Source organism: Rhipicephalus sanguineus, chromosome 3, assembly GCF_013339695.2.
Source record: "Rhipicephalus sanguineus isolate Rsan-2018 chromosome 3, BIME_Rsan_1.4, whole genome shotgun sequence".
Taxonomy (NCBI): Eukaryota; Metazoa; Arthropoda; class Arachnida; order Ixodida; family Ixodidae; genus Rhipicephalus; species Rhipicephalus sanguineus.
The window spans coordinates 15,459,947-15,473,338 of NC_051178.1; the positions used below are offsets into that span (position 1 = coordinate 15,459,947).

Genomic DNA, 13,392 nt, shown 5'->3' on the forward strand with positions numbered 1-13,392 from the left:
CTCGCAAAAGAATCCCAATTAACACGCAAAAATATTCTCAATAAAAACACGGTGGACAATGTGTTTATGAAACTGAATAGTAAAAATACGTTCTTTGTGCGCAAAACGTTTCAGAAAAGACAGATAGGACAGAGCGCACTTCTATCTGTCTTTCCTGAAACGTTTTGCGCACAAAGAACGTATTTTTCCTTTTAGAATGCAGTACCAACCAGCTCAAGTAGCCACCCTGTTGAAACTGAATAGAATATGTCGATAAGCACTCAATTTAAACACAATGTATCTTTTCGTGAAAAGTTGATATAGCCTGAATGAAATCACTAAAAAGAAACAAGAGCGCAACTTATTTGCATGCTTTTTAGCTACATGGGCACAGAATGCTTCGATCGTGCATGTTAAAAGAATATAACTGATCTGAATCTTAGCTGCCTCGCCAAACTGTTGCTGTGCAGTGAATGTCTCCATACATTAAAATAACTTGACTAACAGTCATGTGCTGACCCCAAACAGTAATAAATAGCAAAATGACAGTTCTAGCAATAAAGCTTTGAGGATAACTGTAATTTTTCTTTGGAGGGCAGTGAAACAGCTCACAACCCTCGTGTTGCAAACACGACTGCTACTGCAGACCGTTGGGTGGCATCAATAATCATGGAGCATTAATTCTAGCTGTAGAATGATTTCTGCAGCTTTAATTTATGCCGTGCTCACAAGCGGAATTCATATGTAGCAGTCATCTATATATGGCTATATATAAAAGTACCCAAATAAAGCCATATATGGCTTGCATTCATATATAGGCCTCATCCATATATGGGTATATCAGGAATTGGGCATATCAGGCCATATATGGCCATATATGGCACATATCAGGAATTGGGCATATCAAGCCATATATGGCTATATATTGCACATATATGGCGAATATTCATATATGGGCCTGATATGCCCAATTCCTGATGTGGCCATATATGGGAATTTTTATATATGTCCATATATGGGATTTTTGTAAGGGCAGACTGCAAGTTTACTTATTCACATGTTATTGAGCGAAAAATCAAAGTATCAAGAGATTCCCGATTTAAGCACGCCATGCGCTGTTGCATCACATATCCTGCAGCGCTAAAGCTTCTTGCACTGCTCGCGCTGGCCGGACGGGCGCACCACATCTGCCTTGCCAATTGCGAAGGCGTCGGCAGTCGTTGTTCTTTGCTTCCACCACTGGAGCAAATCTAGGATGTCTTTGTGGGCCTCTGCAGAATGACCATAGCTGTCCAGCTCATCCCTTCACTTCTCTCGTTCCCGAACGTCGTGCCACTCTTCAATGTCGTCTATAAAACTCCTCTTTGAGGGCTTCTCCTTGTAGTTTTCAGCAGTGTATGTTATGCATGGTTTCCACCGTGCTCGTTTTATCCATATTATAATGGTTTATGCCTTCCCAGCGATGTTATATTGGTAGAAGGTGGCCATTGGACTACGCGGTTATATAGGACTGGCAGGAGTAGGATGAAGCAATTTCGATATATTTTCGGTGTTCGTTCGAGTTTGGTAATAAATGCGCGACTAAGCTTCTCGAAGCTTACTCATTGGATGCATATGGTTCGAGGTAAGGGGACATCACCCGGCACGGAATCTGTCATTATCCTTTTTCAAGCCAGATATTTCGCCAAGCGAATATACTTCACCCCACGCCTTGTTTAATGGACCTGTTCTATTCCTGCACATTGCAACGCTGCTGTGGCAGTATCATGTAGCTCTCGCACTATATAGCGCACTATATAGGGCCTCAAACACGCGGCTCGCGGACCTCTCGCTAGCGGCTCTCCGCCCGCACATGACTGTCTTCATCCCATTTTAGGGGCGAAGCTCCTTAAGGCGGCACCCGTTCGTCCCTCGTAGTCGTCGTCGTCGTCGTAGTAGTAGTAGTAGTCGTAGTCCGTAACAAGTCTTACGCTTTGATCTCCAAGGTGGTGCCGGTGGGAGATTTTTCCTGTGCGTTGTTGAACAATAAAAAATTCGCAGCGTGCGCGTTAACTAAAAGCCGAATTCTTCTGTCTCTCATTCCCCATTAGCAGCCATTGGCACGTTCCAGTAGGAAGCGTTAGTAGAAGTAGAAGTGTAAGTGTTAGCTAAAAGCCGACTTCTTCTGTCTCTCATTCCCATTAGCAGCCATTGTTTACCTCCAAGGTAGTGCCTGGTGAGATTTCTCCTGTGCGTGATTAAACAATAAAAATTTTGTTCAAAACGCCGTAGATTGATGAAAAAAACCAACGAAAGACACCAGATGTTTTGTAAAAGCAAAACGAAAGAACGCCAGATGTTTCTAAAGCAAAACGAAAAGACGCCAGCTGCTTAACGAAAGACGCCAGATTTTTTTAAAGCAATGGTTTTCTAAACAATGAAAATTCACAGCGTACATGTAAAATTAAAGTGAGCTGCAAGTCGTCATAACTCATCGAACCTTTAGTATAAACGCGCCCGATCTCACGTCGGTGATGATGTACTGGGCAGAATTCACGGAAGATTCACGGTTTACCGATGAACCTCCGCAGCTTCGCCCACTCATCATCATTCACTCCGTGGATATGCTGTGATTTTTTTTTATAAGTATGTTCTTGAGATACACAGGCATGACAGATCGAAAGCATATTTTTCGTGAGGCACCCCCTGCGGTCACCGTGTGTTGATACATAACCGTGAAACAAAAGCTATATTTCAGTATTGGCGTCCAGATTTCAGTCACTATGGGCGATATGAAATGACTGGTTCCCCAGACGTGAAAGAGAGACGTCCGTTAATGGCAATACTAAAGGCGAACTGCTGCGCCGGCCACGTGCATGTGCACGTGCCCTCGATGACCATCGGTTTCCTGTTCTTCGATAGAGTCTGGCGCGCTCCAAGTTGCTCCGTTTCGCACTATTTTGCAACGATATGTTGTTGGAATCTTGCCGCCAAATCCCCTTCAGAAATGATCCTGTATATGAGATATGGGAAAGGTCTGCTGTGAAATGACGGTAGTTTTAAAACCTGTTCCCCCTCCCACGCTCCTACCTTCGTCATTGCCCTAGCACTTGCGGGAGTAAATTTTTGTGAATGCGGCCCGTTAGCTGAGGTGAGTTTGAGAGCCCTGATATGGCGGAGCAAGACGAAAGCTCAGACATTAACAATGCGGGCATACAAAGCAGGCTGTACATGTCCATCTCGCGCCACATGACCACTGGAAGCCGTCACAGAGTCACGGAAAAATAATGTGCCTTTACAGGGATTCTATGTATCAAGACTCCGTGCAGTCCTTTCGTTTTAGAGGGGGGCTCTAAATTTCAACAACGTTTGCCCGCTTTGGAGCTCTGTGATCGCAACAGCGATCACAGTGCATTACACATTACATTTATTACTGCGATTACAGAGTAACATTTGGGATACAAAATAATAACGAAAGGAAATAAAGCACGGAATAGCGAGATGTTACATATAAGTGCCTGGTCTATTTACTTTTAGCTCGCCCGTTTCAGGTAAATCTAATAGCTCATATGCAAGAAGCAAAGGAGTTCAGTACTTATCCCTCATAAAACTTCTCCAAATAGCTTACCCCACATAAAAAAAGCGTTTTTTTCGAGATAAAATGCCGGACATAAATGCATGCACAGCGTATGCGGAACAAGGCATACTAAAGAGAACAACGATTTTTTCTATTATCAGTAAATTACTCTTTTACCATTCCAAAAGCACCACGCTCGCCGCGACAAGACTCTTGGTAAGAGAGAAAACTCGCATGAAATTGCAGGTAACGACGCCAACTTGAAATTCACGCAGCAAACTCCGTGACGTCATAGATTCTGACGGCATTTACTGGGCCCTACGTAGTTTATAGTGGGTAAAAATGAAGTACATTGACCTCTGAGGGGGTCACAGACTTAACATATCAAATTTCTAGAAATTTCGTTGAGCCAATGTCCCCAAAATACGACGAATACAGTTTGAAATCCGCGACGTCACGTGCGGAGATTTCAGCGCGAAATTTCAAAATGGAACTTTGACCTTGATTTTCTCCTTCATTAATAAACTCATTGATAGTGGAATTAATGATGTTCGGGTTCTCAGAGTACACTTTATCGGTCTCAGCCGATTCAGTGTTTCACTTTAATGACCCTTTAAGAACGGAGCAAAGTCCAAGCCCGGCCCGACCCGAGCCCGCCACCTCAAACCCGGGCCCGGCCCTAAGCCCGGAGCTTCAGGCCCGAGCCCGGCCCGGGCCCGCCGTGAAAGCTACTTTACCCGGCCCGGCCCGGCCCACGGGCCGGGCCGGGCTCGGGTTTTCGGGTAGGCCCGAGCCCGTGCAGTGCTCTAGTGCCAACCATGCCAGTAGCAGATCCTGGCAGCACAGTGCAAGCAGCGGGAATCTTTTTTTTTTTTTTTTTTACCAATGACAAATGCTCATTTCTGCCATCCATGTTGGCACGCGAAAACACAGTGAGGCACAGCATACTATTTTCGCCAATGTTACGCATGTGTCCTTTGAAGGCATGCATGTTGGACAACAGCATTTGAAAGAACAGGCCTATTTGTGTGCTATTACGTGCATTGGCGTCAAAGTAGTTGTTAATGGCAGTATTTCCTCCACCCACATCTGCTTTGCCTCCATGTCAAGCAAAGCCTCCTTGCCAGTGACTACCTTGTATGCAATGCCGTGCTGCCTCTTGTTGAAGAGCTGCATCCAGCGGCAACTTGACTGGAAGTCCCCCTTGTTGATGAGTAGGGCAAACTGTTTTGCCATTGTGGTTCGGCGATGGCACCTCCAAGAGCACTCGTCGAGGGCTGCTTCCAAGTTCTTACCAGAGGTTTCTTTGTTGAAATTCTCTGCCAAGTGGATGACTGTCGACACTGTTAGTTGATAGAGTCCGTACTTCAACAGGTCACACATAATTCTCCCGCCACTATAGTCCATGTCGACGACACTGCACCTTGTTTCAAAATCTAAAGCAGTGCTCTTCAGTAGCAACATTGTGCATTGCCAATGATCAATGCATGGATCACCTGTGCTCAGCTTTGGCAGTGAGCTAAAAGTGGAGAAACTATGTAACCAGAAAAACTTTGATGCAACTGACAAACATGAGCACATGCAGCTTAATCCGGTGGCTATGCAGAATGAGGCGCGAGTAAAAAGAGCAAAGGGAGAGAGGCATGTGAGGCTGGTAATGCAGACAATGCAGGTTGGAAAAGAGGTCTGATGCAAAAGTGCCGCCGTCGTCTGTTGGAGGTTTGTCGAAGCTGCCGAATGCAGCGCCTTGTTGGAGGCTTCTGTCCAAGTTGTATTGCTGCCACTGGTCTAACTGCTTGCTTGTTTCAGCTTTGATCATTATCAAATGGTGCATCAAAAATCGTTGCACAATGTGTGTAAGGACCCGTCTGTCCTAGCAACATTGTTGGCCGTTCACATGTAAAGAACTGCCTCACAACAACAACAAAGCTATGAATTTGTCACCAAGTCATATTTCAGCCTGGCGTTGTTGTGAACAAAGCAGCGCACAAGGTTATGAACTCAGTCTTTCTGTTTTAAGTGTGGTGAATAAATTGATAAAGTGTAGGATGATTGTCGAGAGGCTTTTGCACGTGACATGACTACGCACAGTGCTGACAGTAAATAAGAAAGTGCCCCTGACAAAATTCAAGGCATGCTTCATGTGCACAGCATTGCACACTTGATGGTAAATAAAAATTTTGTCCCTTTGTTGTTTATTTCTTATAACTGATACTTCTCTGCTGCATTGACTGTTCCTGCAAGTAAAGAATCTCATGCATGTGAGAAATGAAAATCACAAGCATTTATTGCCTCAAGAAGCAGGTGCCAATTGTCTGATATTTTATGCAATGTCCTTCCAACATAAATAACTCAACAGGCATATAAGGTTTGTCCCACACCGTCGCTTTTTGGACCTACGGGCATCGTGCAATGTCAGCCCACTGCAGTAAAACATAATTTTGCGATATCATTTCAATGCTCGCCCGTCTACCTTGGTTCTATCCCCAGTCCAATGCAACCCACTTCTCAAAAACGCGTTTTACAGTTTCATATGAAAAGTGTCAGATACATTTGAAGCATCTGGCAAAACATGAAACACTTGAAAAATATGCACAGTGAAGCAATATGCATGCAAAGCATCGCATCAAATGGTACCTTATAAAGCTATACAATCCATCGTTGCCTTTCAAACCAAATATACCCCAAAACATTTGTTCAATGTGAATTTAGAAGGCCACATTAACAATGACAATGTTTTGGTCTAAACACTAATGAGAAAAAATTGCGACAGTAAACGCTCGTTAATTTGATCCCCATAAATCAGGAAAACCACACAATTCGGGCGCGTTCCCTAGTCCCAGCACGCACACGTATTGTTTAATGGCATCAAACTCTCATTAATTTGGTCATATTTGGCCACAACTGGGTTAATTTGGACGTTCCTCAAATGGCGTCACGCAAGACGCGCCACAAATGTGCACCGCAAAGGAGTGAAAAAGGCATTAGTGGAGAAGTGAAATGGCCATGGATGTTCAGAATGGCGCGGTCACCATCCACGGTCTTACCACGATCGCATTGCTGGCGACCAAGGCTTCAGCGGTTGCTGCAAACTTGTTTTGTTTTCGATTTTACTCGGCGCACATAACTGCGTGGGTTCCATTTATGATCATGTCGATAACGAATGGGGTCAAGCTGCGACAAGCAGTAGGTTCAGAACTGTGTAGTCGCCATTTACGATTGTGCACTAGTGAGCCAGGTTTGTTTCAGTAGATGTGGTGCTCAGCAGTTTCGTTTTGACTCTGGACGAAGGCCATGCACGTGCCTTCAGAACGGCGTGGACACTACGATCGTGTCTTGAGCGACCACGGTTTCCAGGCCACGATAACAGCAATCGCCTCGTGTGCGCCACAAAACTCCGTTGCCGCCGGCGTCACAATCGAAATATGGCCGCACAACTCACTTTCTTGTAGCTAGCTCCTATACAGGCCTCGCTAGTTTTTTTGCGCCTTCAACAAGGTCACGAGAGCGCGCCAAGTGATGTGATGATATAAGCTCGCTTAGGCACACCATGACACGGATGACAATGGCACATGAAGGCACCAAACGTAGCCTCGGTGATTGGTTCCGGCAGCGCACCAGAGCCCATCGCAGAGGCCATGCACCAAAGACTGCTCGGGAGCTGTTTCGGCATAATAATGCGTTTTGGAGCAGGATGGCGCAGCAGAAGCGGATTGGCGCAGCGTGGCGCAAATGGCGCAGCACTTCCACCCCTGCACTTATCGTTTTCTTGACACTTTCGATAATTCGGCATTCGGACAATTTGGACATTTCCCATTCTGTGAAATCCGGATTCACAAACTTTTACTGTAAAATGTTTCACAGTATCATCATCCATTATCGTTAGAGTTCATTAGGGGAGAATAAAATAACTTTTAGGTTTGCTGATTTTCTCTTTTCGAACTGTGAGCCTGTGACCACTACTGCCCTTCACATTACCCAATACTTGTAGTACAACGCTGTGTTTACAAGCCTGTTTCAATAAAACACTTGCCTTGGCAAATACAGTGAAGACATCAGCGATGCCACCATTGCTGATCCAAATTTTGCCACCATTGAGAATGTAGTGTTTCCCATCGGGTGAGAGTTCAGCTCGAGTCTTGATGGACTGCACAAAGAGAACACTCTCAGTTGTGGCTCGTATCAGTAGAGCTGCACAGGACTGACCATGGCATCGGATCCACTGCCCGGCTCGGTGAGGCAGTAGGCAGCCAGCTGCTCGCCAGCCGCCAGGCCAGGTAGGTACTTGCGTTTCTGCTCCTCCGTGCCAAACAACAGGATGCCCTTGAAGCCGATCGACTGAAAGGAAACAGTCAAGAAGCACCAGCCCAGGAGTCAGCCATGCGGCGGCACATAATAATGCACAAACATAGCTTTTGCTGCGATAGCAATTACATCGACACACCAGGGGCATTCTTGCCACTGCTGTTGGCATCGTGTTCCACATAAAGTCCAAATCAACAAGATTGCCTGTGTTTCGTATGTTCCATGTGCTAGTGAGAGCGTGTGAGGGCTGCCAACGGTAGCTCCTCAAGGAGAGACCAAATGCATCAGCCATCCCGCTAAAGGAGCGTGGAGGAGTGCTGGAGGGGTTGTGTGGAAATGTGTGTGCCCACAGTCATGCACGCCGTGCCTTCAGAGGGGATCGGCAGACGGCTCATACATTTGTACACGTTGTGTACTCGTAGCAAAGTTTGCACTGAAGCCATAAACTGCACAAGAGTCGCTCTACTCACTACAGCAGCCACTTCCTTATGCCACCGTTTTGTCCAGCCACGCTAGGTCGCATGCTAAACTGAAGGAGTGAGCTTCTAGTCTTACTTCATATAACATTCTGACTTTCTGCTGTCGCATTCGCTGCTTCACTTTTGCGGCGAAACTGACTTTTTTAAACACATTCGTGTTTCAAACCTAACGTGGTGTGACAGCACTATCAGCTACGTACTAGTAGCATATCTGTCCAGTGATTTCAATCAGCCCATTCTAAGCTTGTGAAGAAAGGGATCCTTAACAGCTGTTTCCACAATACTCTAGTTTAGTCGTATGTTCATGAAATTGCTGTCAGTCTGGAAATGTAGTCACTAAGGTTGTCTGATGCCTCTTCCTGCACTCAAAAGATTGGGGCCATATGCCAATAACGCACTGCGCGCTCTGAAGAAGCCACTAATGGGACAACCTAACACAGTTCAGGCCATCGTGCAAACGAACACATGGACATTTTTATTAGCAGCTTTTACATAACTTCAATAACATTTGCTGGCAGGCTAGTCGGTGATGCATAGTTGGCGACGCAGTGACGCACGTGTTTGTGGTAAGGGCTTCATATGTTTTCTTGATCTGTTATTTTTGGGAGATATCTTGTCCGATTTTGATCGTATTTCATAAATAGGCAAGCTCGCCCAAGAATAAACCGTTAGTTGAAGACAGCACTCTGTCCCGTGTCTTCCTTGTGTTAACCGTCTGGTTTGTGCTGTATTTTACCCATGAATTTTACATAACGGTGGGCCTGCCAGCCGAATCTTACAAATGACTACAGTAACATGGCAAATAACACAATAAAATGCCAATATAACGCACACAAAAAACAACACACACAATGTACCGTGAGACCGAGCCGTGGAATCGTCCCCACGGACCTCCCGCAAGAGACTAGCGTCAACTCTCCCACCAAAAACCAGAAGAGAGAGATTGCTGTTCCTCATGCGCCTGTGTAACTTCTCGCCGCCAGGGCGAGAGGTTCCCACGTCGTGGGAACAGCGCAATCCCCCGTAAGGCAAAAGTACGCCAACCACACCGACCCGCTCATCACACATACACCATGAAGCGAAAATGACTATAGACCTCGTGAGCTGGTATGGTGGCGCTACTGCTCTTGCCCTCTATCGGGCTAGCGGCGCACTGTTAGGATTGTCGCCTACGGGCCCGTCCGCATGTTTCCAGGCGGCGGCTACGGTTGCGGCGGCCGCTGTTCTCCAAGAACGGCCACCGTAGTTCTTTTTTTTCTGTCTGCGTTTGTAAATACGCTGTGCTAACTTATGTTTATTTTTGTTTTTTTTTCCTGTCTGAAAAACCTCTCAAACTACAGCCGTTTAAAGCTGTAGCTGAAAAACCAGCTTGCAGCCACTCTTGTTAACGTAAGCATTCAACAAAACTTCGTCCCCTTTTTGCCTCAAGCCATTCGAGAGAGACAGGACCCCCTCAGTCCGTCTTTTTGCTGAAAACCGAACTGCGAGGCCTACCAAAAAAAAAAAAGAAAAGAAAAAGCCGACAGAACACAGCTGCTTGCACCGGAAACAAGTTCTTTTCCGTCCCTTGGTCACCGCGCGGGGAACAGTAGATTACCGCCCCCCCTCCCCCCACACACACAAACACGCTCACAACGCACACACACACACAGGTGAGCGAGCGCACACACTTTACAGACAGTGAGACTGCAAGCGCCCATCAGTTCGTCACTTGTCGTCTGCTAGGAAAGCGCATCGCCAGCAAAGGCCCCAGCCCACTCGTGATCGTGAGGACAAGAAGCGACGATCGTGTGTTGTTCTGCGGTTTCCGTAGGATTGAAATTGCAATAACGTGTGTTTCAAAAGGAGTTCTTGGTCGCTTGGTACGAAGTTGCACGCGAGTGGCCGGTGTGTGGTCTGAAAGAACAATTGATGTGCGCGATGGAGTCTTCCGACATTGGGAAATGCAGAGTGCAATCGAAAACCGTGGACTACGACGTACGAGTGGAGGTGAGCTTTTGATTTTTCAGTGCTCTACGTGTGCTGAGCCATACCAAACTGTTTTCGTTCCCAACGAAGAGGACGCGGCAAATTTGTGTCTGATTCCGCACCGGCTACCCCTGCTCGCCGGTCTGGCTGGCAAGAAATCACACGTGAGAGCAAAAGACGCAGACAGGCACATTGCCCCTCTAGGTGGCCGTTGTCAGCCTGCTATCTTCCTATTTCTTTGTGACCTTGTAAGCTTGTGTATACATTTAAAATAAATTATAAAAGGCGAAAAAAAAAACACACGAGAGTGAGGACACTTATGGACGGAATTCGAGGCGTTGCTTACGCAGCCCGGCACAGCTGCGGTAGAGTTGTCTTTCATTTTCGTCCGACTTCTGAGGTAACCCGCAGAATTTTAAAGCTAGTTGCTTCTGAACGGTGTTCCTACAGCTGTTGTGCCAGCCATGCACGCAGAAGTACAGAAAATTACCGGAGTTCTGCGACGTTTTTACGTCCTTTCGGCGAGGAGCCATGCGTTTCTACCGTGACTGCGGGCATGGGAGCAACAAACGACAATCCCAAGTTTTCCGCCGCGGCCATCCGGTGGTGCTGCCTGTTCGGTTCAAAGCTGCAGCGCACTAGGCCTATACAGGGGGTGATAGCATCCCCACCCCCACCTCGTTTTCTACAATGCAAAGAAAGCAGCACTACCCTGACAAGTGGTTTCCTCATCTTAAATAGAGAATTCGAAAATTAAGGCAGTGTGGCGAAGCAATTGGTACTGTTTAACAGTTGCGCTCTCCAGCAGCTCCTAGTGGGTCGTCCTCTTCTAAACGGCGCTCGCGCTCGGAGCCCGTGCTTTTGCCTTGGTCGCCATAGCGCATCGTCGCCGAGTGCCGTCCAATAAACAGCTTAACAAATTGGTGGAGGTGTTGGGTACACTCACGCGCTCGTAAATTGCGAGCCAGTCCTCCACGTCGGTGCCATCGGCGCCAGTGAAGATAGGTGGATCGTGGATGCGTGGGACACTGGGACATGTGGTCGATGTGGGAGGAGGCGTTTGCTGAGCGGCGTCTTGAGGCATGGTACTCTTCCACTCTGATCTGCAAAGCGCACACTCTGGGGTATCCAAAACTTACCACCGCATTCGTACCACCGCATCCGACAACGATACTTCTGGCGAGGGATGTACCGCTACGTGCAGAAGTTCATCCGCTCCTGCCTCAATTGGCAATGCCGAAAACCTTCAACGCACGTGTCACCAGTCAGTCTACAACCATTACCTTGCCCTAACCGTCCGTTCGGGCGCGTGGGCATTGATTTGTATGGACCACGTCCTCTGACGTCGGCTGGTAACCATTGGGCCATCGTCCCCATTGACCATCTAACGCAATACGCCGAAACCGCTGCCCTCCCAGCGGCTACAGCGCGCGATGTTGCCTCCTTCCTGCTACACCAATTGATGCTGCGTCACGGTCCACCCCAGGAGCTTCTCAGCGATCGAGGCCGTGTCTTCTTGTCGGAAGTCGTCGAAGCCATTCTCAAAGAGTGCCATGCTGTTCATCGCAAAACTACTGCTACAGTGGCTAGAATAGGGGAAGTGTGGTGAGCGGCAAGCGGCGCCTACGGAGCGCATTGAAGCCGCCGCGAGGGGGCGCGCGCAGTCGTTTATACGTTGTTTGCACCAGGTTTGCACGTTGACCGGCGGTGGGTCGCGCAAGTTCGTCTTCGTTTCTTTTTGTAATCTGACATTTCTTCTCGGTGCTAAGGATGCAAGCCAGGAGCTGGAAGCACTGCTGGACAATGGCAAAGTTGAAGAAGCTTCTAACATGATAAAGAAGGCTGCAAAGCTCCCTGACCATGAATACCCTGAAAAGCTGAGCGACTCGCGGCTAGTCTTTTTCATGGCAGGTTATGTTGCACGCAAAACAATCCCGAAGACTGCGTGTAAGGAATGCTTAGACGAGCTCCTCGTTCCATCAGACGAAGCTAAGGAATACCTGGCGATGCTCACCAAGTTCTGCGACAACGGGGGCCTCCTTTACCCTTCGGAGAAGCTGTTCTCGTTTGTTGACGCCCTTGAAATCACTCTTTCACTGTGGTTTAATTACAACGAGCTGCACAGCGACAGCTTGGAAGAGCTTGTCTCCTGCTTCCAAAAAAACAACGTCACACTGGGCTGCGCACAACATCGTCCGAGCCTCACCAAGCAGGTGACAAAGTTTTTTCTGCTCACCCGCTTGCATTTCTACACGAAGGCACTAAACAAGGAGAGAGCATCTTCCCGTGAAAAGGAGCCCCTGAAGCTCAGGCGAGTCACTTAGGTTTACAGCCCAAGGCATACAATGTCCTGTGATGTGCATGTGGACTATAAAACGTTTTTCTCCTGGATAAAAACAAAAAAGAAACGTGCCAGCTCATATGCATCGCGCTCAGCAACATCGATGAGTGAGAATGTATTGTTGTGAATAGATAATGAGTCACCATTCCTAATGTGTTGTGAGACCAGTGTGTAGAAAATAAAATGTTTTCTTCCGAGTTACCGCTCGGAATTCTTGTGTTTGCATTTGGTTATATGTTAGCAGTATAGTGGCTTAGCGAGTCATATAGATTGTTACGAATGATGGGTGTTTATTTACAGATGAGGGCTTGAAGAGATGACGGTTCACCGAGGTAGCCATCAAGATGTTGCAAATAATGGCTCACAACTGAGTCTGTCGTTCTCTTTACCACGCCTTGGTCACATCGCTAAAATACTTCAGTGGCGTCGCATGCTCACTTGGAGTTCCAGAAGCTAGCATAATTACTCCATCGCCATTTGAGGCCATGCACGACCAACAATACTATTCAAAAAATTGCGCACTGCCTGCGCGTGCGGATGATTCCAGTCCCCGCGCAGCGCATTTGCCTCCGCGGCCGACGTGCAAGCGCGCGCCAGTGCCACCTGGCAGCTTCCTTCTAAGGCGGCACACGCTAGCATTCATCACACTTCCCCTATTCCACTGTACTACTGCTTACCACCCGCAGACGAATGGCCTAACCGAACGCTTTAACCGTACGCTCGGCGACATGCTCTCAATGTACGTCGCCGCCGATCACACAAAT

At 47.4% G+C, this 13,392-nt stretch overlaps 1 protein-coding gene across 1 annotated transcript in view; it reads right to left on the reverse strand.

Annotated features, from left to right (window-relative positions):
- The window catches only part of LOC119386460 (very long-chain specific acyl-CoA dehydrogenase, mitochondrial), a 238,167-nt gene that overhangs the window by 113,949 nt on the left and 110,826 nt on the right, over window positions 1-13,392 (reverse strand). The window contains exons 6-7 of the mRNA XM_037653745.2: window positions 7,742-7,873; window positions 7,569-7,682 (exon numbers count right to left, since the gene is read on the reverse strand). Of these exons, the coding sequence (XP_037509673.1) occupies window positions 7,569-7,682; window positions 7,742-7,873 (246 nt within the window). The remainder of the gene's footprint in view (window positions 1-7,568; window positions 7,683-7,741; window positions 7,874-13,392) is intronic.